At 49.5% G+C, this 25,646-nt stretch overlaps 1 protein-coding gene and 1 non-coding gene across 2 annotated transcripts in view; both read left to right on the top strand.

The window, feature by feature from the left end:
* Positions 1–3,945, top strand: part of LOC140904590 (uncharacterized) — a 565,656-nt gene extending 561,711 nt beyond the window's left edge. Inside the window, 3 exon segments of the mRNA XM_073327022.1 lie at positions 3,676–3,782; positions 3,784–3,824; positions 3,827–3,945. Coding sequence (XP_073183123.1) covers positions 3,676–3,782; positions 3,784–3,824; positions 3,827–3,945 — 267 coding nt within the window.
* A 5,420-nt stretch (positions 3,946–9,365) lies between these two features.
* On the top strand, positions 9,366–9,439 carry TRNAT-UGU (transfer RNA threonine (anticodon UGU)). Its single transcript has one exon. It is a non-coding gene; the product is annotated as a tRNA-Thr (tRNA).
* The last annotated feature ends 16,207 nt before the right edge of the window (positions 9,440–25,646 follow it).

The raw sequence follows: 25,646 nt of genomic DNA, 5'->3' as shown, positions 1-25,646 counted from the left end.
GTCCCAGAGGGAATGAAGAGAACAGGGAATCATGAAGTGATTCATCTCCTGTCACCCATTCACAGCTTATGACAAACAGAAGTTAGGGACACCATCCCTGCCCATCCTGGCTAATAACCATTCACGGACCTGTCCTCGATAGATTTCTCATGATGTTTTTTGTTTTTTGTAACCCTATTATAATCTTGGCCTTCACAACGTCCTCTGGCAAGGAGTTCCCCAGGTTGACTGTGCGTTGTGTGAAGAAATACTTCCTTTTGTTTCTTATAAACCTGCTGCCTATTAATTTGATTGGGTGATTCCTAGTCCTTGTGTTCTGAGAAGGAGTAAATGACACTTCCTTCTTTACTTTCTCCACAGCAGACATGCTTTTATAGACCTCTCTCATATGCCCTCTTGTCTCTTTTCCAAGCTGAAAAGTCCCAGTCTTACATATCTCTCCTCATACAGAAGCTGTTTCATACTCCTAGTCCGGGTTTTTTTGCCCTTTTCTGAACCTTTTCTAATTGTAATGTATCTTTCTTGAGATGGGCCGACCACATCCGCACACAATATTCAAGATGTGGGCGTACCATGGATTTATATAGAGGCAAGTTATGTACTGTCTTATTATCTGTCCCTTTCTTAATGATTCCCAACACCCTGTTTGCTTTTTGACTGCCTCTGCACCCTGAGTGGATGTTTTCAGAGAACTATCAACAATGACTCCAAGATCCCTCTCTTGAGTGGAAACAGCTAATGTAGACCCCATCATTTTATATGTATAGTTGGGATTATGTTTTCCAATGGGCTGCACTAGGTGCTATCCTGACATCTAGGACTGCTGAGATCCTGCATTCAGTGATATCCCTGCCCTTCCTGTTCCCTTTCTCCACTGAACCCCACCAGCCCATTCTTAGTGTTCCCAGCTTCCCCAGGACTCTCTCATTGTGTCTGGACCTCTCTCTCTCTCTGCAAGAAGCAGTTCCAGGGAGACTTGTCCTCTGTCTGGAGTCTTCAACTTCCTGGACATGGATTTACTTTCTCTGTGTTTTAGAAGATGCTTTGAAATTGAGTGTCTGTGACATTAACCACAGTGCAATCTTGACTGGTTGAACAGCTGTTTCCCCTCAGTTGCCCAAGCTGGGGTGGCTTTTACACTGCTTTACTGTGAGAACAGCCACTCCTGGGCAGTTAACACCCAGTCTCCAGCATGTAACTCGCTGCCAGCTACACAGTATTGAGCGCTGTTAGTCAGCGACTCACGAATTACAGTGCACCACAGGAGAACCCCAGAAAATTCTCTGGTCCCGGACTTTTGTGCATCTTTCACTGTCCAGCACACTACTGAACAACTCAAGGTCATATGAAGTCTGTCATTTCATCAGTGGAAAATGACACGTGCCAGCCTTGTTATCCCAAAAGGATTTTCCAACACACTTTAATCCCAACACACTGGTTAGATGAAACAATAAAATGAGATGGCTAACTACCGGCAAAAAAACCATATTAATTGACTACAGGTAATGAGGTATAAAAGCCAGAATTGTTTACAAAAGAAATGCAAGATAAAACCCAAACTAACATCTAAGTTAACAAGCTAAAACGGGTACAAAGCAAATGTTTCTCTCACTATATCCTGAGGCAGGCTGGCTGTCCTTTCAGCCAGAAGTCCCCCTAATTCGCCCCTGCTGCCAAGTTCAGTTTCTTCAGGAGCTGTCATGAGCAGAGGAAAAGGGGGAGAGAGAGAGTCTCAAGCATTTTCCTCCCCTCTTTTTATAATTCAGTCCTTTGTACGACAAACAACTTCAGTTCTCAGCTGAGTCCTGGTGACCGGCTGTCTGTTGTAGCTATGAGCTTCAAGTGGTCCCTGTGAAGGAATGTAAATGTCTTCTTCACACCTTCCCCCTCCTGGAGAATGGCAATTTGACCAGCTGCTTGACTTGCTGTCTCTGAGGAACTGGTCTGAGGGTGTTCCACAGAATTGTAACTTTTTCACTAATAGGATACAGTAAAATCTCATAATTTTACATAGTGTTGCTACACATATTTTAACAGGAGGATAATATTCTGTAGATTATGCATTTTCAAATGATACCTCAAAGAAGCCATACTATGTAAATAATTGATCATAGTTTTCTAGAAGAGTGAACATAGGGGTTGTGACAGGGTCAGGCCAGATGGCTAAGTAGGTCCCTTTTCCTTGGGTAAAGTAACAGAACAATCAGGAACCTTCTGGAGACCAGTAAGACAGGCTGATCCGAACACCTGCAACCAATCAAGAAGCTACTTGAATCAATTGAGGCAGGTAATCAGGGCACCTGGGTTTTAAAAAGGAGCTCACCTCAGTTAGTGAGGTGCGTGTGAGGAGCTGGGAGCAAGGGGCGCGAGGAGCTGAGAGTGAGAACACGGACTGTTGGAGGACTGAGGAGTACAAGCATTATCAGACACCAGGAGGAAGGTCCCATGGTGAGGATAAAGAAGGGGTTGGGAGGAGGCCATGGGGAAGTAGCCCAGGGAGTTGTCGCTGTCGCAGAGCTGTTCCAGGAGGCACTCTAGACAGGTGCATTCCACAGGGCCCTGGGCTGGAGCCCGGAGCAGAGGGTGGGCCCGGGTTCCCTCCAAATCCTCCCAACTCCTGGTCAGACACAGGAGTCGTTGGCCTGGACTCTGGGTTCAGAAAAACGGCCAAGCTGAGGGCTGCCGGGAAGCTCCAAGGCGAGCAAATCCGCCAATAAGCGCAAGACCCACCAAGGTAGAGCAGGAACTTCGTCACAGGGTACAGACTGTGCCTGTCTGTGTGTGTCCCCAGCAGATATGTGGGTATTTCAATCCCTCATAAGCAGAGTGCTCAGCATCTTCAGGGACCCAGGGAGCTGGTCCTGGGAATTCACTTGTTTACTAGGCGTGACACTGTAGGGAATTGTGAGACACTTCAATAATAATAATTAATAATAAAATACCAATATGATGAAATTGCAATGAATCATGCTAGATATGCCGTGTAAGGTGTCAGTGAAAATGCTATCATTTTCCCAGTATGACAGACCCTGAGAGCTCCCTGCAAAGGTGAGGAAACATGAAACCAACTCAGAATCTGTAAGTGCCTGAAGGAAACATCTGGGATGCCCTACGAAGCCCTTGGGAGGTCACTCAGTTCATTATTGTCCCTAGCAGGGGTCATAACCTCAGGGTAACTATAGCTCATGGCTTCCTGTAGATCCGAGCAGACATCAGGCAGTAGCTTCCTCCCTTCCCCCCATGAATTTGATGGGATGTGAAGGCTGAATTGATCCCCTCCTCTCTCCCAGTTAGGGGAAGTGTTTGGAGGAGTTCAGTTCCTGTTTTTATTTGACCTCTCTCCAGCACTTTTTTTCGTTGGCCTTCCCCTTTCCATCCCTGTTTGAGGTTTCTGTCTCTACCGCAGCAGGTGATGCGATGGCATGTGAGAAAGAGGAGCAGAATTCTCAGTAGGAAGATGCTGGGCAAGTGGATAAACACAGAGCATTATCACAAAGATCGGAAAGGAACGTGTCCAGGAGTCATGAGCAGGGAAAATCCTGTGAGATTCAGCACAGACCAGAGAGAGAGCAGGAAAATCGGCCAAGGGATAAAGTGGGTAAATTAATTTCCTGTCGGGGAACTCAGAAGGAGCTCAAGGAAAGCACAACACAGCAGGAAATCCTCAGGGGAAAGACAAAAAATGCATGCACTGAGTGTGGGAAAAACATATATGACCAGTCAGCCCTTATAAAGCATCAGAGAATCCACGCAGGAGAGAGGCCCTATGAATGCCGTGAGTGTGAGAACCTTCAATCGCAGCTCAAACCTTGTTACCCATCAGAGAACCACACAGGGGAGAGGCCCTATGAATGCCGTGAGTGTGGGAAAACCTTCTCTTGGCAGTCAGCCCATGTTAGCCATCCAAGAATCTGCACAGGAGATCAACACCATAAAAACCTCTAGGGCTATCCGTACTTTTTTTTCTTTAATACTTTTCCTGATTCCCACATAGTAACTTTTAAAGTTGTTTGAACTGTTTGCAGCACCGTTATCCCTCAGCGTGTCCAAATGAGTGGCCCATTTTTGCCTTTTGCAGTTCACCCTGTTTTGAGGTGGACCCATTTGTCCTTCCTATCTACTCCATTGTCTCAGGAATAATTTGAGTGTGCCCTTCCTATCAGGAACCAGGGAGCATCACATCTATACCATTCCTCCTATTGCAAAATTATTGTTCGGAATCACCAATGGTTCAGATTATATCATTGCCAGTTGTTCTCACGTTGCTCTGGGTTGTGCTGAAGAGCAGTTATATTGGGAACTTTCCCAATTATATTTAAAGGAAGAGGAGCAGGGGCAGGAAAAGAAGTGTCATTTCAGCCTCTGTGACACTGGAAGGAGATGGGGTGACTCAGAGATTCCCTCCTTCCCCATCACTCCAGACCTGTTAACTCTGCATGGCTCAGACAGGAGGGATCTTCATCACATTCTATCCCTCCACTTCTCAAAGTGTCACGTGATGAAGCGTTCTCAGCTGTCTGTGCTTGGAGACGATGCTTTGACTTCTTTAATCCTATATCAGAGTCGCTATGCCTGGAGATGAAAGTGTCAAAAACCTGGAAGGGGAATTCAGATGGATCCCAAGCACCGTGTGATCATTTGGAGTTTAAATCCCAGGTTCCATCAATTGGTAGAGCCACTTCTGGCAAGGGGGCTGTTTTGTCCCCCATTATGGGGGATGCTAGGTTACTAAAAAGTTTTTAAATAACCTAACTAATTCTATGGCATGGGGAATGGTCCCCTTCATGATGCAGATGTTGAGGAAATAGAAGTGGGTTTTTTATTGAATTTATCCTTTGTAGGTGCTAAAAAAAAGTGTATGAAATGAAATCAGTGTTGGAAATCTAATAGCTGCAGAAAAATAGCTAGTTTTGAATAGAAACTCCAGCTCTGATAACTAACAGGCCTGTATCCAGTCCCTTGCCTGGAATTGTGCCACCAAATTAAAGAAAAGCTGGGCATGTTTCAGGAAGCCATTCCTCACTAACACTGCTGAGATTTTGAGTGCTTTTGTAAAGGATTCTGAAGTGTACATTTACCCTAAGCAAGGCCAAGGATTTGGAAAGAACTGGGGTTGAATGAGTACACGCTCCGTTCTTGGTTTCCATCCCAGTAAAAGAAGCTATGGTGACCAAAGCCCCAAGGAAAATTGTTTGTTTGTACAACTCACTGATTACAGATCCAAAGCATGTCAGGGTTAGATTGAGAACAATCATCCTTCACCATTTGGATCCAAAGAGAGAGAGTGCTTCATAGGACATTCCCTCCTCGTGGATTCCAAACTTGGTGCCTGATCGGGTAATGTCAAAGTCAGCTTCAGGACTCACATAATTTGTCAGACCATTCTGTTTATTAGCAAACCACTTTGCCAGTGCACACAGATATGTGAGCCCCCTGCAAAGGCTCAAGCTAACTTATTTATACAGATAAGCCAATTTAACATAAGAGACAAAAGGAAGCAGAAACTGACAAATATACATACATATCTTACTTGCATACTAATGTTTACCAATCTCCCAGCTCAGTAGGAGCTCTAAGTTAATTAGTTTGAGGACCCATTGTCTCACACTCCTTAATGTTTCTCTTCTTGACAACTATATTTCAACAAACCCTTCAAGTAGCATTTCTTTAATGAATTATAATTTCAATATAATTCATTCTATTTTCACAGAAACAAGGACTTTCAGGCTGTGGAAATGATGGCAACCAATGAGGCAACGAACGTGTCCGGTTCCAATTTCAGACTTGCAGATACTCGCATGTTGAGTCCTGATTCTCTGGTTTTGTGTCTGATGCTCCGGCTTCACAATAAAGCTGATGTTGGCACAGCTGCCCCCGTGTAGCTGCACTGGTGTAGCATGCTATTACAGATGCTCTAAGCCAATGGGAGAGATCTCTCCCGTCGGACTTCATTAGTCCAGCCCCCTCAAGCTATATGTCCTGCTGACGTAGCGCTATCTACACAGGGCGTTAGGGCCGTGTAACTACATTGCTCAACTCTGGATTTTTCACACCCCTGAGCAATATAGTTATACCGATAAATGCCTTTAGTGTAGGACCGTTTTCTCTTGTGTTTTATGCATTTACATCCCTTCTCCTCTACCTCCTCCTACTTTGAAAGATTAAAAAGTGTGAAAAGAGAGATTTTTTTTTTCCTCGTGATGCAAACATTCCCACATAGGAGACCCCTTCCACCAACACACATGGCAGAAGAACCAGCGATATGTGAACTCAGAGAATTGGTTGGGACCTACGTTGGGACAAACCAGAACTAGAGCCAAGGTTCAGTTGTTGGCAACGGGGATTAAAAGAAAATGAACTCATATGACAAGAATTTGAGCTCTTTGAATATGTTATTGTTTCCAATGAAAATGAATTTATTGGTTAAAGAGTAGGAGACTAATTGTGTGATAATCTGAATCACTTTGTAAAACAAAGTGTCTTGTTTAGTGACAGCTGATCTTGAAAAGTTAATTTGCTTTAATTTACCCCCTGTAGTGTAAGGAGTTCTAGTAGAAAACCTCACTCTAATGGTTGGGGTGGAAGAATGTGTGTGAGAATGTATAAGTGAATATTGGCCCAGTATAGATTTTAAATTTTTGTGTTTCAAATAGAACTTATTTTGCTTAGTTTCAAAGTCTATTTCTAGTGAAAGCAAAATTATTCAAAGAGACAATTTGTAGAAGTTTTTCAAGTTCTTACACTTCCAGTGTTTGAAGTATAGACAGAGCCTGAGACAGACTGATTCCCTATGGGAAGTGAGTCATGACATGAATTCCAATTTTGACCCATTTCCCTATATGTGAGGGAGGTACTAGTATGGAGGGCTGGGCTAGCTGTCCGATCGCCTGGTTCCTCAACTGTAGCTACAGCTCTTCGTACCCATCCACCCAAAGACTGAGAGAAATGGAGAGTTCCAACCGTTGTTATTTTAGTATCTTATTGTTCCTTTCTCTGTTTTTTGTGCTGGCCTTTCTATTATATCAGGGTGTGAGGGTATAGCTCAGTGCATGTTGTGACAAAGATCTGTCCTTGTCTCTATGGGTCCCACGTTTCCTGGTGGATTTTGCTAGCCTCAGAGGCTCACTGTGACCCTCCACATAGCCCTTCTCTCTCTCTAGAGGCAAGGGCCACAGCTTACTGAGCCATCATAAGCCAGCAAGGGAGGTGAGGAGAAGCAACCCTCCCTCGCACAATCTCTGTTTCCCAGTATCCATGATTAATCAAGAAGGAGAGGGGAGGGGAGGGGGGAGCCCGGGCCTACCCTCTACTCTGGGCTCCAGCCCAGGGACCCTAATAGTAGCAGCTATGGTAGCTGACTTTTGGGAAATAGGACGTGTACAATTCCCTGGGCCGCTTCCCCACAGCAGCCCCCACTCAGTATCTCCTTTGCTGTTACCTCAGGGCCTCCTTCCTTGCACCTGATGTGGATTTGCACTGCTTGGTTCCTCCAACAGCACGGCTTCCTCCTACAGATCCTGACACATGCGCCTCACTGACGAACTGGGAGGCTTTTCACTAGTTCCAGCCAGGCCTTGATGGGCTTCACGTGTTCCAATCAACCTAGCTATCTCCACTGCTTTCTAGAAGGATCTTAATTGGCCCCAGGTGTCTTGATTAACCTGAAACAACTGCCGTTTGGTTACTATGGTACCAAGGATTTGTTTAGCCTGGGGCTAAAATACCTGTTCCTCACTACTTTACTATAGCCGTCTTGCCTTGCCCCGTCGCAATGTGTGACAAAAGCTTATTGGTGCCAATTGGCAAAGGGGTCACTGTCATTCACAAGCAACTCCTGTCTCAGACCTGACAAATTCACCACACCTGAGACCCAGAGCAGGGGTGGGGGAATCTTCCTTACAGTGGGGGGGCCACCGGCGTCCGAACTGTGACATCCCCATGACACCCCTTTCCCCCCAGCCCTCACTCACTCCGCCCCTTCTCCCTGATGCCACCCCCTCCCTCCCTCTGAGGCCACACCCACAGAACGCCTCTTCCCCCAAGGCTCCACCTTGTTCCCCCGTCCGTCGTCCGTTCTTAGGGCTGCTAAAAAGTGCTGGGCCCATGGCCCTCTAAACCCGCCTCGTCCTGAACCCTGACACACAGCCAGGCAGGCAGCAGTGTGTGTGAGTGTGTGTATGTGACAGAGACTGCTGGGCTGTGCTGAGCCAGTGCGGGAAGTGGGGGCTGATGTCGGGGCTGTCGCGCTCCCCCTGACTCAGGACTGGGGTGTCCCCTCTCCCCCTGACTCAGGACTGGGGTGTCCCCTCTCCCCCTGACTCAGGACTGGTTGCTTCCAGCAGCTGTCTGAACTTAGGGACAGCGTGCCAACACACTCACTCTTCCACAACACACACACTGTCCCCAACACACACACACACTCTTTGCCCACCACGCCCATGGCAGCTGAAAAGCAGCTGGCAATCGAGTCGGATGCCCATGGAACAATGGGATAGAGAAACCTGCCTCGTGTGGCTGCCCACGAGGCATTGCAAACCCTTCCCAAAGCACCCTGCGGCCAGTTGCACAGTGGGATAGCGTCCCACAATGCACTGCTCTCTGTGGCGATCCAAGAGCTGCTAGCCTGGATGCGCTCCGGTGACACAAGCAGCCTAGTGTGGACATGCAACAGCAGCTTAATTAAAACGCTTTAACTAAAGCAGCATAACTCTGTCGTATAGAGACGTAGCCTGGCTCCCACTGGGGCCAAGGATGCTCAGGCACTGAAACTGAAGAGCCACAACTTCCTCCGGGCAGGTGCCTCGTGGGAGGGGCAGAGAGGTGTGAGCGGTTCTCAGGGCAGGTGAGGGGAGGGGACAGACAGGAGTGTGTGGCAGGCTGGGCAGGTCTCATGGGAGGGCTCAGAGAAGTGTGGGTGGCGGGCAGAGTCTGTCTCAGGAGAGGGGGCAGAGAAGTGTGGGTGGCAGGCAGACCGTGGGGTAGGGAGCGGAGAGGCACGAGCAGCCGGCAGTGAGGCCTTGGGGGAGGAGAGGAGCGAGCGAAAGGTGGACCAGCAGGCCTCAGCCAAGGAGGCAGAGTGGGTGGGAAGAAGTCCCCCTGTTAATCCAGTGCTATCTACACTGGGATTAGGTTGGCATAATGGCATTGCTCAGGGGGGTTAAATTTTTTACCCCGCAAAGTAATGTCGTTACACTGACTTAATTTTGTAGCGCAGACTTGTCCAAAGAATCACACACACACCTTGGGAGCAAAACTTCACCTGCTTCTCTGCTTTACAGAATCCAACACAAGCAACGCTTGTCCGGCCGTGGGGGGCGTTGGCAGGGAGTCAGGTGTGGGCAGACACCATACGTTAGCCAGAGACGGGCACCATGGCTTAGCTGGCTAAAGCACCTGTCTTGTAAACAGGAGATCCTGGGTTCAACTCCCAGTGGTGCCTTGTTGAGTGGCTTTTGGGGCACCTGGTACTGGCTGCTGTCAGAAGACAAGATACAGAGATAGGTGGACCTTTGGTCTAGCCCAGTGATGCTGGTTTTGCTGTTTAAATTACACGCACAGGCACTGATGATAGAGTGACTGAAAGTTTGGGTGTTAAGAGCTGATAGGTCAGTGGTGCAGTCCCCTCGCAGATGACCCCCTCCCTCTGGGACAGGGGCAGGTCCGAGCTCTCACACCAAGTGGCTCATTGGGGCTGTGTTAGCCGACGGCCAAGGATGTTTGGTGAGGTGCCAGCTATGCCCGTTTATACCATCCGTGACTTTAACCGCTAGGACGCACTGTCCCTTCGCGGCGGGCAGCCCGGGCTAGGCTGACGGATGCCCCAAGGTCCTAACCACCCGTCACTTTAACTGCTAGAGCTCAGAGCTCCTTTGCAGCGGGCAGTCAATACTGACTGACAGGTGCCCCAATGGCAGCACTAAGAGCCTCTCCACACCCGTGACTTTAACTGCTAGAGCTCAGAGCTCCTTCGCAGCGGGCAGCCAGGATTGACTGACAGGTGCCCCAAGAGTTTGCCCCGTGGAGGCGGCACAACTCAACGCTAGGCTCTTAGTACTCTCACCTAATGGCCAGGCTTTAGAGCCAAAACGGCTGAGGTTCTTTAATTGTGTTGGCTGCTTTACAGTAAACCAGAGAAAACAAGTCAGGCTTATGCACAAATGGTTACCAAAATTTATTAAGCTAGATTCTAATCATGTGGTTACAAAATTGCTAGTGCCTACTTATTTAAATGTAGAGATGTTACACACACAAACAAGTTACAAAACTGAAGCCACAATCCCAAAGAAAGAAAACAAAGTATAGAGCTCTATTTCAAAATATATGTACACTAAAGATAGGAGATCAGGTGTGGGTGCTTCTTACCTTCCTTGCATCTCTCGATTCCAGCGGTGCAAAGCCAGGATCGGTCACTCAATTCCGCGGAAAGACGAATAAGGGACAAGGCGTAGGGACCCTCTTAGCTGCAGAAGCCTTGGGAGGCTGTCACTTATCTGACCAGCAGATAGATAGTGAAAAGCACTCAAGATTCATGGTGCTGTAGGTCCCCTACTTATACCTCTGTACTCCTTTATTCTCTTTCTCCTTTCTTATGCCAAATTGGGGCTGGTCTGTCGGGGTGACGCCAGCTTTCGCAAGAGTAGTTTACACTTGCAAGGGAGAGAAACAATAAGTTTCGACTACTGGACACTTCTTTTATCAGGGTAAATATTTTCCCACCTAGGATGTTGGTGTGTGTGCATCACGCTATTTAGTAGGGGCTAAGAGCCATGTCTGTCACAGGGCCTCTGCCTGCTGTGAGCTTAATCGTCCTATCTGTTCCCAGAGGCACATTGTAGCAGCACACCTGTGCTTTCACAGCTTCAAAGGCTGTGCTGGAATATATGTTAAGTGCCCTGTTCCGGCTTCCTCCTGTGTTTCCAGCAATGCTGGTCTGAGAGGCGGGGGGCTGGCTGTCTGGCTACATTCCACCCCCTGATGCACCACACTACATCCCAGATTGCAAGGTGGCGGTGATGCCAGCACCTCTTGCCCTCCTTGGGGAAATCTAGAAATACCCAACAACCAAATTAGAGGATGAGGGTTCGCGGAATTGGGTAGGATCCCTTTTTAGCTCTAGGTATCTGATTTGCGTGGAGGAAAGAGCAGTTTGAATCAAACGCTTCATAATACATAAAGTTACACAAAAAAACAATTACAATAATTAAAATGGTTAAAACAGTATTCACAACCGAATGTAAAAACGGGGAGAGGGAGAATCCCAAGTGTTGAGCTAACCATTGCATCCATGAGGTTTGTCCATTCTCAGCCACTGCATGTACTGGTACAAATTCAATTCCCAGTCCATTGGTTGAATCTAGCAAGGTGCACATCCAGCAATTTGTAGCACCAGCAGCTGAGGCGATGGTTTGGATTGCTCCCCGAAGAGGATGTTCTGGTATTGCCAAGGTGACTGGAGCCAACAGAAGGATCATGAGGGCTTGCAGGAACATATCTCTGGTGGGTCGTGTTCTAGCTAAAAAACGTATTTTAAAACCAAAAGCAAAAATTACACCTGCTATTATAAGTAATGGCAAATATATCAACAGTCCATAGTAGTCTCTAGTGATCAAACAGGTCTGCTGCATGGTCCATTTTGCTGACAGGTTAGCTGGCAGGTTGCTCAGAACCATGGGACCATTCCTGCAATAAATCACATGGTCAGCCGGTCTTGGATGCGATCCAAGCCTCTGTAATGGTTATTAGCCTTTTATCAGCATTTAAGGCACTCCATACACCTTTCTCTTTATAGGCGTGCAAAACGCAGGTAAAGTTTCCCAGGGCTGCGTGTTTAATCACAACAGTATCTCCGGGGGCATACTTGGAACTGTGCAGTGGTGTTCTGGCAGGGCAGATAGCTTTCCCTGTAGGGAAGAATCCCCTGCTGATTGGACTTCCTGTAGGAGTCTGTCTGTTGTTTAATCTCTGCACCACTTCGTCCAGTCTGTCTCCCCATGTGCCATCAGTAGGCTTCAAGTGATTCTTTAGCAACCCATTCCAGCGCTCGACCATGCCATTAGATTGAGGTCGATATGGAAGGTGGAAGGTCCATTGGACTCCATGGTTAAGGGTCCATTCCCTTACAAGTTTATTCTTAAAATGCGAACCATTATCTGATTGGATTTCTTGAGGCATTGGGACAATTGCTGTTAAGCGGTTTAGTCCCATAACTGTGGACAACCCTGTTGCCAATCGGGTTGGATATGCAAAACCAATCCCTGAAACAATTTCTACCCCAGTCAAGATGTATTTCCACCTCTGCCTTGTAGTGGGCACTGGTCCGACATAGTCGACCTGCCAGGTTGCCCATAGTGTTTTTCCATCTCTTAGCCTGGCAAACCTTTGTCCTTCTGCTATATGTTTTCTAGTCTCAGCACAAATAGTGCAGGCTTGCACCAGGTCTCTAGCCTGTCTGTGGGTGATAGGCCACCCCCTGATATGTGCTTGCCGCACTAACTCATCACTTCCCGTGTGTCCTAAATTATCATGTAACCATGAATATAAGCGTTCCCATTCTACTTGTGTGGTAAAGAGCTGGGCAGCTGCATTGGCTAAATCGTTTAACTGTGCAGCTGGGGTATTATTCCTCTGATGAGCTGAGATATGTCCTATAGACAGGGGTTCTTGCAGGCCATGCTGATATAACCACTTCCAGTATTCCAGTCCCCAGACTGGTTTACCTCCTATTTCCCAGTGGTTATTTTTCCAGTTAGTGATCCACTGAGTGGCACCTGCCCATACCGCATAGGAGTCCGTATATACAGCGGTGGCTCCTGCTTCACAGGCCAGTTTAATTGCAGCCAATTCTGCAAGTTGTGCTGACCCATCAATTTCAGCAGTTAGGGGTGCTGCAGAGGGGTCTGCAGGCACTGCTGCAGCTTTTCCCTTCCATTTGCCTTTGACCAGCCTGGCACTGCCATCAGTGAACCATACTCCCTCAGGCTTAGAAGGATCAAATGGGGCAGCATCCTTAATGGGAGACTGCTGTGGAGGTAGGCGGTATTCATCAGGCATTCCTACTTTCCATAGGGATTCCTGAATCATAGTGGGGTTTTGTGCAGTGTCTGCACTCCCTACCCTGTGGTGTATGTAAAGTGCCCATCTTTGGATAGTCATCTTTTGTGCTACACCAGGTGGTAACTCTTTCCCTTCCAATATAGGTTTAATGATTGGAAGAGGAGTGTGAATTGTGATGTCCTTATCCTGAGTTAATTCCTCAGTTTCTCTCAAGGCTGTGTAAGCTGCCAGAAGGACCTTCTCATAAGGCATGTAGTTAGCCTGTGACCCTTGCCATGACTTGGAACCAAACTGAATTGGTCGTCTGGGAGCAGTGTCACTTTCTTGCCAGAGAGCATAAGACATTCCAGTGGCTCCCACAGTTAGGTACAAATGGAGTGGGGCTTCAGGATGTATGGGACCCAGAGCCTGATAGGTGTGTATCTCCCCTATCAGTTGCCTGAGGGCTTCCTCATGGGCAGGAGCCCATTCCCAGGCAGCACTTTTCTTTAACAAATTGTACAATGGTCTGGCTATAATGGCAAAGCCAGGTACATGTTTTCTCCAAAACCCCAGGGTTCCCAAAATCTGTCTCAATTGATCTTTACTTTCAGGGGAGGGTGCCTGATTTAGCTCTTGCACAGTGTCATTAGGCACAGACCTCCTACCTCCCATCCATACAGTACCTAAGAATTTTATCTCTTGGGAGGGACCTTGGCATTTCTCAGCTGGTAACTCTAAATTAAGGGCTTCTAGTGCTCCTTTGATTTGATTCATAGCCTTCTGTACCTCTTCTGAGGTTTTCCCACCTATTAAGATGTCATCAATGTATTGCACAGTTTGTACATTGGGTGGCAGTATAAGGTCATCTAGGACCTTTGCCAGTGCCCCATGGCAAATAGTGGGTGAGTGTTTAAACCCTTGTGGCATTCGGGTAAAAGTGTATTGTACACCTTTCCAAGTAAAAGCAAATCTTTCCTGGTCAGCTGGTTGCAAAGGGACCATGAAGAACATGTCCTTTACATCTAATACTGCTAGCCAGGGTTTATCCCAGGTTTGCATGGTGTTTACAATATCTGTTATGCTAGGGACTGCTGCAGTTAATGGTCCAGTGTTACTGTTTAGCTTCCTATAGTCTATAGTGAGTCTCCATTTGCCATTTGGTTTCTTGATGGGCCACACAGGAGAATTAAACGAGAGTGGGTACGAATTAAAATTCCTCGCTGTTCCAAATCTTTGATCAGGTCAGTAACAGGGCTTATGGCCTCAGCTGGGACATTATACTGCTTTATGTTTGTTACTGTTGAGGGCGGGAGAGCAGGCGTGCTGCTAAGTAAGTTTACAGAATAGTGGGGAGGGCTTTCCTCTTCCAGGTGGGTGGCATGAGGAACAGAACTGACTCCAAAAGCCCATCTTTCCCCATTAATCCTTCCCTTCTTTCCTCTTAAAACGTCCATGCCCAGTATGTTGGCATTGCCCAAAATCACCTCATATTTTCGGGGCTGATGGTGGGGTTGCAATGAGATATCCAGTTTTATCTTAACTAATGGGTAAGTTATGGTACTGCCATTTACCCCTGTAACAAGTACCTGCTTTCCGCCAGTAGGTGGCGAGCCCTGAAAACTTTCTCGCTTAATCATGGACCTTTGAGCCCCTGTATCCATTAAGAAAGGAATAATGTGTTTGTCATTTACAGTTACATGTATCCGGGGGTCTTTTGCTGTTGTTTTCTCCTCTTTGGATTTAAGCTGGTTTATTAGGAGAGGAGATTGACCCCCGCAAGCTAGTTTCCCTGCTCTGGTAACTCTTGCAGTTGCCGCAGCAATGGAGTATATCGGGTGTCTGCAGGTGGGGAAAGAGGAGAGAGCTGCAGAGGTGCACTGGGAGTAGCATGAGTTGTCTCCCAGTCAGCTCTTTTAAAGGTGGTGAATAATTTTAGCCGCTCTGTGGGCAGTCCATTTATCACATCTCTGGGATAACCTAAAGCCAGACATTGTCTCCACAACTTGGCTCTAAGCTCCTTTTCCTCCTGGGTTGGCTCTCGCTTGTTTTTATGTCCTTTAGATGGTGCCCCCTTGTTTCCCTGAAGGGAACGCATCTTAGCTTTGCCTGTCAATGCTCTGATCTCTCCGAATTCTGTCACAGGGCCTCTGCCTGCTGTGAGCTTAATCATTGTATCTGTTCCCAGAGGCACATTGTAGCAGCACACCTGTGCTTTCACAGCTTCAAAGGCTGTGCTGGAATATATGTTAAGTGCCCTGTTCCTGCTTCCTCCTGTGTTTCCAGCAATGCTGGTCTGAGGGGGGGGGGGGCTGGCTGTCTGGCTACAGAGACCCATGACAAATGTAGGCGACAGTTGATTGAAACCCCTTTCCTGGAAAGGAATTGTGGGGCGGGGGGGATCGACACATCTCTTTTCTCTAGCCCAAGGGGGTAGAGTGGAATTTGTAGAGAGTTTTGAGATCTATCGCCATGAGATTCTTTCTGAGAGAACTGCCAAGATGACAGCCAGGGGATGGGAGTGGAGCTGTATCACTTTCAATATCTTAAGATTAATTTCTTCTGCATTATTTGAGCTCATTTATGTGCATTTCAATCATGTAAATTCTGAGATCGATATTCTCTCAACACACATTTCTTTGGCAGTCATGACAGGAGACAAAGGGTTTCTATTCCCAACTTGAAGGCAAGGAGTGCATTAGGGGCAACTCCAAGGGAAAGACTATTGATGGAGATCTCAATCTAAATTCTACACGAGTTTTCGCAAAAAGAAAAGGAGTACTTGTGGCACCTTAGAGACTAACCAATTTATTTGAGCATGAGCTTTCGTGAGCTACAGCTCACTTCATCAGATGTTTACCGTGGAAACTGCAGCAGACTTTATATACACACAGAAATCATGAAACAATACCTCCTCCCACCCCACTGTCCTGCTGGTAATAGCTTATCTAAAGTGATCAACAGGTGGGCCATTTCCAGCACAAATCCAGGTTTTCTCACCCTCCACCCCCCCACACAAATTCACTCTCCTGCTGGTGCTAGCCCATCCAAAGTGACAACTCTTTACATAATCAAGTCGGGCTATTTCCTGCATAGATCAAGGACCTGCACATCCACCAATGTGATCTATGCCATCATGTGCCAGCAATGCCCCTCTGCCATGTACATTGGTCAAACTGGACAGTCTCTACGTAAAAGAATAAATGGACACAAATCAGATGTCAAGAATTATAACATTCATAAACCAGTCGGAGAACACTTCAATCTCTCTGGTCACGCAATCACAGACATGAAGGTCGCTATCTTAAAACAAAAAAACTTCAAATCCAGACTCCAGCGAGAAACTGCTGAATTGGAATTCATTTGCAAATTGGATACTATTAATTTAGGCTTAAATAGAGACTGGGAGTGGCTAAGTCATTATGCAAGGTAGCCTGTTTCCTCTTGTTTTTTCCTACCCCCCCCCCCCAGATGTTCTGGTTTAACTTGGATTTAAACCTGGAGAATGGTCAGTTTAGATGAGCTATTACCAGCAGGAGAGTGAGTTTGTGTGTGTATGGGGGTGGGGGGGATGTGAGAAAACCTTGATCTATGCAGGAAATAGCCCGACTTGATTATGTAAAGAGTTGTCACTTTGGATGGGCTAGCACCAGCAGGAGAGTGAATTTGTGTGGGGGGGTGGAGGGTGAGAAAACCTGGATTTGTGCTGGAAATGGCCCACCTGTTGATCACTTTAGATAAGCTATTACCAGCAGGACAGTGGGGTGGGAGGCGGTATTGTTTCATGATTTCTGTGTGTATATAAAGTCTGCTGCAGTTTCCACGGTAAACATCTGATGAAGTGAGCTGTAGCTCACGAAAGCTCATGCTCAAATAAATTGGTTAGTCTCTAAGGTGCCACAAGTACTCCTTTTCTTTTTGCGAATACAGACTAACACGGCTGTTCCTCTGAAACCTGTCATTACACGAGTTTTGTTATCTTCCCTTTTGGTTCTATCCCTGGAAATTCCCCCCGACTAGTCTGCTGAAAGATAAAATCATCTAAATCTGCCTCCAAAGAACCTGACCGGCTGAAGCAGGAGGAGACCTGAGAGATGGCCACTTTCAAATCAAAAGGGAACGCTGAGACCTGCCTGTTGCCACACCCGCCCCCACCCGTCCCCAGGAGAAGGAGGCACCGACCTGTCGTGTGCGATCTAATGAGCAGGGAAAGAATCTGGGAATTACCTTCTGTAAAAACTCATCCTTTTGTTCCTCAAACACCTGTGGAAATAGCTGATTCAAGAAGTGGTTGACAGAGGGATGGTCCGCGTCTCTCAGCAGCTCCTTGGGTCACCAGCCGTTGTCAACCAAGCCAGTTGGCAGACTGAGGGCAGGGCAAGAATGCTGACGCCCAACACTCTTTGCTGTTGGCTCCGTGACATCACAATCAGCTTGTGCATAAACACACACAGACCCCACCCAGAGAGACACACCCCCACTGAGCAACTCCCCACGCTCCCTCCCAGCACTTCCTGCCCACCCCAGAACAGCTGTTTCATGGAATTGAGGATGCTCCGGGAGGGTCGGTTCGGGGCGGGGACATGGCACACTTGGGGCACTGCATGGGATTCTTCTCTCCTCAGTGCAGGGCTCAGCACTTGTCCTTGCTGAACCTCATCAGATTTCTTTTGGCCCAATCCTCTAATTGGTCTGGGTCACTCTGAACCCTATCCCGACCCTCCAGCGTATCTCCCTCTCCCCGCAGCTTAGTGTCATCTGCGAACTTGCTGAGGGTGCAATCCATCCCGTCCTCCAGATCATGCACAAAGATGGTGAAGAAAACCGGCCCCCAGAGTGACCCGTGGGGAAGCGGGGGAGGGGGTGGAGGAGAGGAGGCAGACGGTGAGTGGCAGGGACCCCACAGAGGGGGGTGCAGTGGAGGAGAGGGGGAAATCATCCAGGCAGCGGTGGGCAGTGTGGGCTGGGAGAAGGGGTGAGGCAGATACAGGAAGAGATGGAGCACAGGCGGGGCACTGGGGCCCAGGCACCTGGGGTCTGGTCATCGTTGGCACCAGGAGAGGAGAGAGACAGAGACAGAATGTGTGTGTTGGCCAACATACTAGAGGAGAGAGACAGAAAAACATGGTAGGATAGCAAGCAACTCACCTCCTGGAGTCATCTGTGATGAAGCGGGACTTCATGTTTCCTCTGAATCGTGTGGGGGTGCCTCAGTTTCCCGTATGCAGTTCTTAAGGATCTAGGGGGTGGGGTAAGGGTGTATGATCGTTGCAGAGCTCTGGAGGGCAGGTGTGTGCAGGGGTCTGGACACAGAGGATGGCCGACACCCTCTTTCCTGGCACCTGATGCCCTGGGCCCTTCCCCCCTGCGAGGTGAGAGCTAAAGGGTTGGAGAACAAAGGAATCGGGTGCCCTCCTGGCCGGGGACAGGGACAAAGCCCAGAGGAGGAGGGGCTGGGGGGAGTTTCAGTTGGGGGCTGGCTGGAGACATGGAGTGAAGGGCAGACGGGGTTGTCTGGCTCACTGCCCCCCACCAAAATGGACCCGGCTGAGGGGTCCGGTTCTCTGCACCTACAAGCTCTGTGTTGGACCATGTCCCTGTGGTCTAATAAACCTCTGTTTTCCTGGCTGGCTGAGAGTCCCGTCTGACTGCGGAGTTGGGGGGCAGGACCCTCTGCCCCCCCCAGGACCCCGCCTGGGCGGACTGGCTGTGGGAAGCGCAGGGAGGGGCAGAGGAGGCTGAAGGCTCCGAGGTCAGAGCCAGGAAGGTGGAGCCGGGGGAGCTGTGTGTCCTGCAGACAGGCTGCTCCCCGAGAGGAGACTTCCCCAGAGTCCTGCCTGGCTTCCTGGGGAGCAGTCCCAGAGCATCGCCCGGGGACCCCGGGACATCCTCCTCCTCGATGAAACCTTCTGCCGTGTGCCGTGTTGTGTGTGTCGTGTTGCATGTGTCGTGTGACGTGTTGTGTGTGTGACTTGTGTGTCGTTTTGTGTGTGTGAGATGTGTTTATGTGTGCGTGTTGTGGTCCATGTTGAGTGTGTGTGTGCCATGTTGTATGCTGTGTTGTGTGCGTGTGACGGTGTGTGCTGTGTTGTGTGCCGTTTTGTGTGCATGTTGTGTGTGTCGGTGTCATGTGTTGTGTGAGATTTTTGTGTCTCGTGTTGTGTGCCGTTTTGTGTGTCGTGTGTCATGTTGTTCTGTGTGTGTGTCATGTGTGTGGGTGTGTGATATTTTGTGAGCTATGTTTTGTGCATCGTGTTGTGTGTGTGTGTCACGTGTGCCGTTTTGTGTGTCATGTGAGGTGTTGTGTGTCGTATTGTGTGTGGGTGTCTGTGTCATGTGTGATTTCTGTGTCATGTCTGCCGTTTTGTGCCTCGTCTCGTGTGTGTGTGTGTGTATGTGTCGGTGTCGTGTATTGTGTGTGATTTTTGTGTGTCGTGTTGTGTGCTGTTTTGTGTGTCATTTTATTTGTGTGTCATGTTGTTTGTGTGTGTCGGTGTCCTGTGTTGTGTGTGTGTGAGAGACGTGTTTCTGTATGTGTGACGTGTTCTCTCTGTGTGTGTCGGTGTCACGTTGTGTGTGTGTGTGTGAGTGTCGTCTGTCGTGTTTTGTGTGTGTGATGTTTTGTGTTTGTTGTGTGTGTTGTCTTGGGTGGCCACACAGGGTAAGGCACAAAGCATTCCCCTCATGGAGAAACAGTGAGACAACGTGGCCACTCAGGAGTAACACACAAACAATCCCCCCCCAGAGCAACAGTGATGTGTGTGGCCAATTCAGGTCATGCACAAACCATTTCCCTCCTGGACCAACAGTGACACTGGGTGGCCACTTGGAGTAATGCAGAAAGCATTTCCTCACGGAGCAATGGGGACACTGTGTGGCCAATTCAGGTATTGCACAAATCATTTCCCTCCTGGCCCAACAGTGACAGTGGGTGGCTAAACCAGGTATAGCACAAATCATTTCCCTCATGGAGCAAGAGTGACACCGGGCGGCCCCTTGGAGTAACACACAAATCATTTCCTCCCGGAGCACCCGTTGCACAAACTGAGTTTAATAATAATAATAAACAACAAATAGTTTCACTAGAAAGGTAGATTTTCAGTGATTAGAAGGGATAGCAAACAGAAGAAGGCAGATGGCTAAGCAAATACAAATACACCCACATACTAAGCCTAAGATCTTAAAGAGACTGGATTCAAGAAGTCATTTCCCATCCTAAAGGTCTTTTGGCAACTTGAAGAGTTTCTGTAGCTTAGACTTCCCGTTGTTTCTCTTTACAGACTAGACTCCTGTCTTAGTCTGGACTTCCCCCTTCTCATTCCCTTTGTCTCTTCAGGTACTTTCTGCAGCCTTTCTACTGCTCTGCATGATTTTCGTCCGCTCCGACGTCTCCATGGCTCCCGAGACCTCACCTGTGGGAATGCACACCTACCCGTGTCCTACAAAGGGAGACGGCACCCGGAGAGCAGAGGGGAGAGAGCGAGTTGGCGAACACACGAGAAGACGGCGAGTGCGGACGAGGAACTGGAAGCGCCGACCTGGCAGCCAGGTCTGCAGCGGGCAGAGAGCGGAGGCCTGGTTCCGCCTCCTTGGAAAGAGGCCCAAGCGGCTCAGGCCCCTCCTGCCGCGTTCCCCTCCGGCGAGAGCTCCGGCACCATTCCTCGCCAGAGCCGCTGCGAGAGCCGAGCCGGAGCCCTCGCTCCACAGCGCTCGATGGGGGCTGGGAATCTCGCCCTCGGCCCTGCCGCCCTCTTCCCTCCCGCCCACACCGGCCCCACGCGCCGCCCAGAGACCGAGTTCCCCCGACCGTCCCCGCTCCGCTCTCGCCCCCGCGGGGGGTCGTCTCCGGGGTGTGATTTCGGTGTCGTGTCCTCTGCCGTCTTGTGTGTCGTGTGACGTGTCGGTGTCGCGTGTGATTTCGGTGTCGTGTCCTCTGCCGTCTTGTGTGTGTGTGACGTGTCGTATGTCGTGTCATGGGCGTGTGAGATGTCGTGTGTCAGCGGGTGTCGGCGAGTGTGTGTGTGTGGGTGTGGGCGTATGTTGTGTGTATGTGGGTGTCTGTGAGAGACGTCGTGTGTTTGTGTGAGACGTCGTGTGTGAGATGTCATGTGTTGGGTGTGTGTGTGTGTGAGAGGCCGTGTGTTGTGTGTGTGTCAGTCGTCATGTGTGGTGTGTGTCGGTGTTGTGTGTGCGTGAGACGTTGTGTGTCATGTGTGTGTGTCGGTGTCGTGTGTGAGAGACGTCGTATGTCGGCATGTGAGAGACATTGTGTGTGTCCGCGTGTGTGCGACATCATGTGTCGTGTGTGTGTGTGTGGGCGTGTGTTGTGTGTGTGTGTTGGCGTGTGTGAGAGACGTGTTTGTGTGTGTGAGATATTGTGTGTCATGTGGTGTCGTGTGTGTGTGTGAGATGTGGTTGTGTGTGTGTTGTCTTGAGTGTTTTGTTGGTGTGTGTCGTGTTGTGCGCGCGTGAGACGTGTTATGCGTGTGCAATGTGCAGTGTTCGCCTGACATGCTGTTTATGTGCGACGCGCACTGTGTTGTGTGTGCGACGTGTGACGTCCTGTCTACAACGTGCGGCAGGCTGTGTGCGATGTGTTGTGAGTATAACATGAAACGTGGGGTCTACAACTTGCGATGTGTGATGCACGAGCAACACTCGACGTGCTGTGTGCTACGTGTTGTGCGTGTGACATGTAAAGTACGACATCTTGTGTGTGACGTGCGACGTGCTGTGTGTTTCATGTGCAATGTGTCAGTGTCGTGTGTGTGTGTCTCAGTGTCGTGTGCCATTTTGTGTCGTGTGTCGTGTTGTCTGTGTTGTGTCTGTGACGTAGAGTTTGCGTGCGTGTGACGTGTTGTGCGTGTGCATGTGCGTGGTGCGACCTGTGCGTGACGTGATACGTGCGACATGCAACAAACTGTGGGTCCGACGTTGTGTGTGTGCGACGTACGTGCAACGTGCTGTGTGTCGTTGAGTGTGTGAGTGTGACATGTTGTGGGTCGTGTTGTGTTGAGCGTGTGTGTGTGTGAGACATGTTGTGGGTCATGTGTGTGATGCTTTCCATGTCGTGTTGTGTGTGTGTCTGTGTCGTGTGTTACTTTGTGTGTCGCGTTGTGTGCTGTTTTGTGTCATCGTGTGTGTGTGACGTGTGTGCGTCCGCGCGTTCGCCGTATTGTGCGTGTCCGTGTGGGAAGTGCGAAGTGGGATGGGTCAACTTGCCACCCCCTTCCCCAACACTTTAGCCCCCTGTCGTAAACATGACCCTCCCCCCTTCCCAGGGTGCTACTGACACTAAAACGACCTAAAAGACCCCCGACTTATCACTATTGGCTGCACCCCATTGCCACCCGCACTTCTATGCTGCTGCTGGCCAAACCCTCCCCCCAAAATCTAAACCCCACCCCCTACCCGGAACCTAACTGGAACCCTGACCCCATAACCTGCCCCCCAACTGGAAACCCCTGAACCAAAACTGTAGCCCAACCCTCACCCCAACCCGAACCTCCAGCTCTGAACCCAGCCCCTCGAAGCCTGACACCGCTTTAAGCCAGAGCCCAGTTCCCCATTCCCACTCTGGGCAACAACAGTGCAAACCACCCTCCTGCCCCCCGCCCAGGAATCCTGCTTCTTACCACCCCTTCTTTGGAAATGAACCTTTTCTTCACTTGCATCCCACACACCTTCATTCTCCTTTGAGGGGTTATTTAGTGACAGGGGTCCACACAAGGCAACTCTTTGCTATCACAGCGTAACAGGACACAGAGACGTGAAAACAGTGCAAACAACATTCCACGAGTTTTCAGGAGGTTTAAACACCCAATACATTTGAACATTGAACAGTCGCTTTGATCTCTACTAACACACACATCCGTTGGCCTGAATACACTCTGACACAAGCTGCTCTTTCAGCGTCACGCCTTGTACAAACATTACTGCAACAGCGTGTAGGGCAGCGTGACCCCCGGGGTCTGTGAGCTGGTTTCAGGGCGTCCGCAGGACCCCGCAGCTTCGCCTCCCCGCCTGTTCCACCCACCGCCTGTGCTTCCCCGGAGGGATCTCCAGACTGTCAATGCTGCCCGGAGCTTCCCTTCCCTGCCAGGCCTGAGCAACCAGCGCTTGTAACCAGGCCACTCCCAGCCTCCCCGCGGGGAGCGTATGGACACAAACCGGCTGGAGAGCAGTTAGGGCAGGAATCCCTGGAGACTCGGGGAGCATCTTCAGCGGATGAGGGTGACACACCCCACAGGAGCTGAATTTCCCACTCGGGTCTAAGTGGTGCCGTGTGGATGGGGCAGCATGTTTGGGAGGCTCTGTTTGCTGCGGTGGATCCACTGGGGGTTGATGTCGTGGGGGTCGAGTGAAGACCCACTAAATTGACAGCAGAGCGCTCTCCGGTCGCCGTTGGGACTGCGCCGGGAACGGCAGGAGGAAGGGAAGTCGACCGAAGAGCGTCTCCCGTCAACCCAGCCCAGTGTAGACACAGCAGTAAGTCGACCGAAGCGACGTCAAATCCAGCTCTGTTATTCACGCAGCGGGAGCAGCGTAACTTAGGATGACTTCCTGCGGTAGGAGAGAGTCATAAATAGAAAGGGAAGGCTAACCACCTTTAAATCCCTCCTGGCCAGAGGAAAAATCCTCTCACCTGTAAAGGGTTAAGAAGCTAAAGGTAACCTCGCTGGCACCTGACCAAAATGACCAATGAGGAAACAAGATTCTTTCAAAAGCTCGGGGGAGGGAGAAACAAAGGGTCGGGATCTGTCTGTGTGATGCTTTTGCCGGGGACAGAACAGGAATGGCGTCTTAGAACTTAGTAAGTAATCAAGCTAGATATGCGTCAGATTCTGATTCCTTTAAATGGGTGAGAAAATAAGCTGTGCTGAATGGAATGGATATTCCTGTTTTTGTGTCTTTTTGTAACTTAAGGTTTTGCCTAGAGGGATTCTAGGTGTTTTGAATCTAATTACCCTGTAAGGTATCTACCATCCTGATTTTACAGAGGTGATTCTTTTTACTTTTTCTTCTATTAAAATTCTTCTTTTAAGAAACTGAATGCAAATTGATGAGGATTTTCACAAAACCTTCCCCAGGAAGGGGGGTGCGATGTTTTGGTGAGGATTTTTGGGGGAAAGATGTTTCCAAACGGCTCTTTCCTAATAAAAAACCCGGTTAGACTTTTGGTGGTAGCAGCGAAAGTCCAAGGGCAAAAGGTAAAATAGTTTGTACCTTGGGGAAGTTTTAACCTAAGCTGGTAAAAGTAAGCTGAGGAGGTTTTCATGCAGGTCCCCACATCTGTACCCTAGCGTTCAGAGTGGGGAAGGAACCTTGACAGATAGACACAGTGTGAGGCCTGAGTTTCCCCTGCAGTCCGGATGCTCAAACACCGGCTTGGCAACACAAGTCAGCAAGCCCAGGCCACATAGAGACAGGCTCAGTGTGCAGCGTGGACAGACCCGCAGACAGCCCCAGTATTGTCAAATGAGGAAATCCTTCCTGTGTTTTGACTTGCTGGTAGAAGAGCCGACTGACCTTGCAGCTCACCGAGCTTCACTGACCAACGCAGCACTCCAGCACCTGAGCTCTCGGGCTCCCTGCTGAAAGAAAAGCTGAAGGAGTAACCAAGGTCAAAGAGAGGTGCTCGTCTTTGGCCCAGGGCAGGGAGTCCCACCCTCAAAGCGAGAACATTTCTCTCTTTGTCCGTCTGTGTTGGGGCAGGAGCGATAACACGTCCTCTTGCATTGGCTGTTTCAGAGAGTAGTTTCTGACTGTCTTCTCAAAGACAGGGTGCGAAACAGGCCTCAAACCTGACTGAGTGGAAACAAGAACGATGCCGCTCGACTGAGCCTGCTGAGAATTGAGATGTGCCCCTTTGCTCGAGTGAGGGAATGACCTGTGAGGGGACCGGAAACCTGACCGGCCAATTCTTAACTTGCATCTCTCAGCCTCTTTCCTCTGAGTGCCGTCACGGTAGCTTCAATGCTCCAGCACCGGGCGCCCTGCCAGCTCTGGGCCCGACAAGCTTTCCTTGGGATTGGATTCTGGAGAGCAGGGGGCAGGGAAGCAACAGGTGCATGTGGCTCCGTGGTGAGGTTTTCCTTGCAAGATGTGTGTGTGAGTCTGTGTGTGTCGGAAGCACTGAGTGTGGCTCTCCCTGAACCCACAGAGGGCGAGGGTGGCGGGAGCGAGACAGTAGAAGTATAAAGGGGCAAGGACGGGCGTAACGATGATGACTGTGTTGTGTTTCATTCCTCAGATGTGGGGCCACCACCTTTCTCTTGAGCCTTGTCGTATCCCAGGGGTAAAACTCACCATCTGTCCAGCTACAAGGGCGTGTTTGTGTTCATTCCTGCGAGCCACACAGGGGTCTGATGTTGCTGCTTCCAATCCTCTGGCTCTGCCGGGAGAAGGGGCAATTCAGGCCATCCCTGAGCTGAGGGAGGGAGATGATTTTCTGACAGGGAGGGACGCCTCCTCCTAAAGGTGCTTGGCAGGCAGCCCTCCTTCCCAGGTGCGTCCCGACAACACCCAGTTGAAAAGGGGCCCTCCCCAGCCCTCCTCAGCGCGGTGACAATGAGCGAGCGAGGGAGCGTGGGGCAGAGGGAGCGACGGAGGGG

This window comes from Lepidochelys kempii, unplaced genomic scaffold (genome assembly GCF_965140265.1).
Source record: "Lepidochelys kempii isolate rLepKem1 unplaced genomic scaffold, rLepKem1.hap2 scaffold_37, whole genome shotgun sequence".
Taxonomy (NCBI): Eukaryota; Metazoa; Chordata; order Testudines; family Cheloniidae; genus Lepidochelys; species Lepidochelys kempii.
Note: the sequence above shows the minus strand (reverse complement) of the source record. Positions and strands in the feature narration are given on the sequence as shown.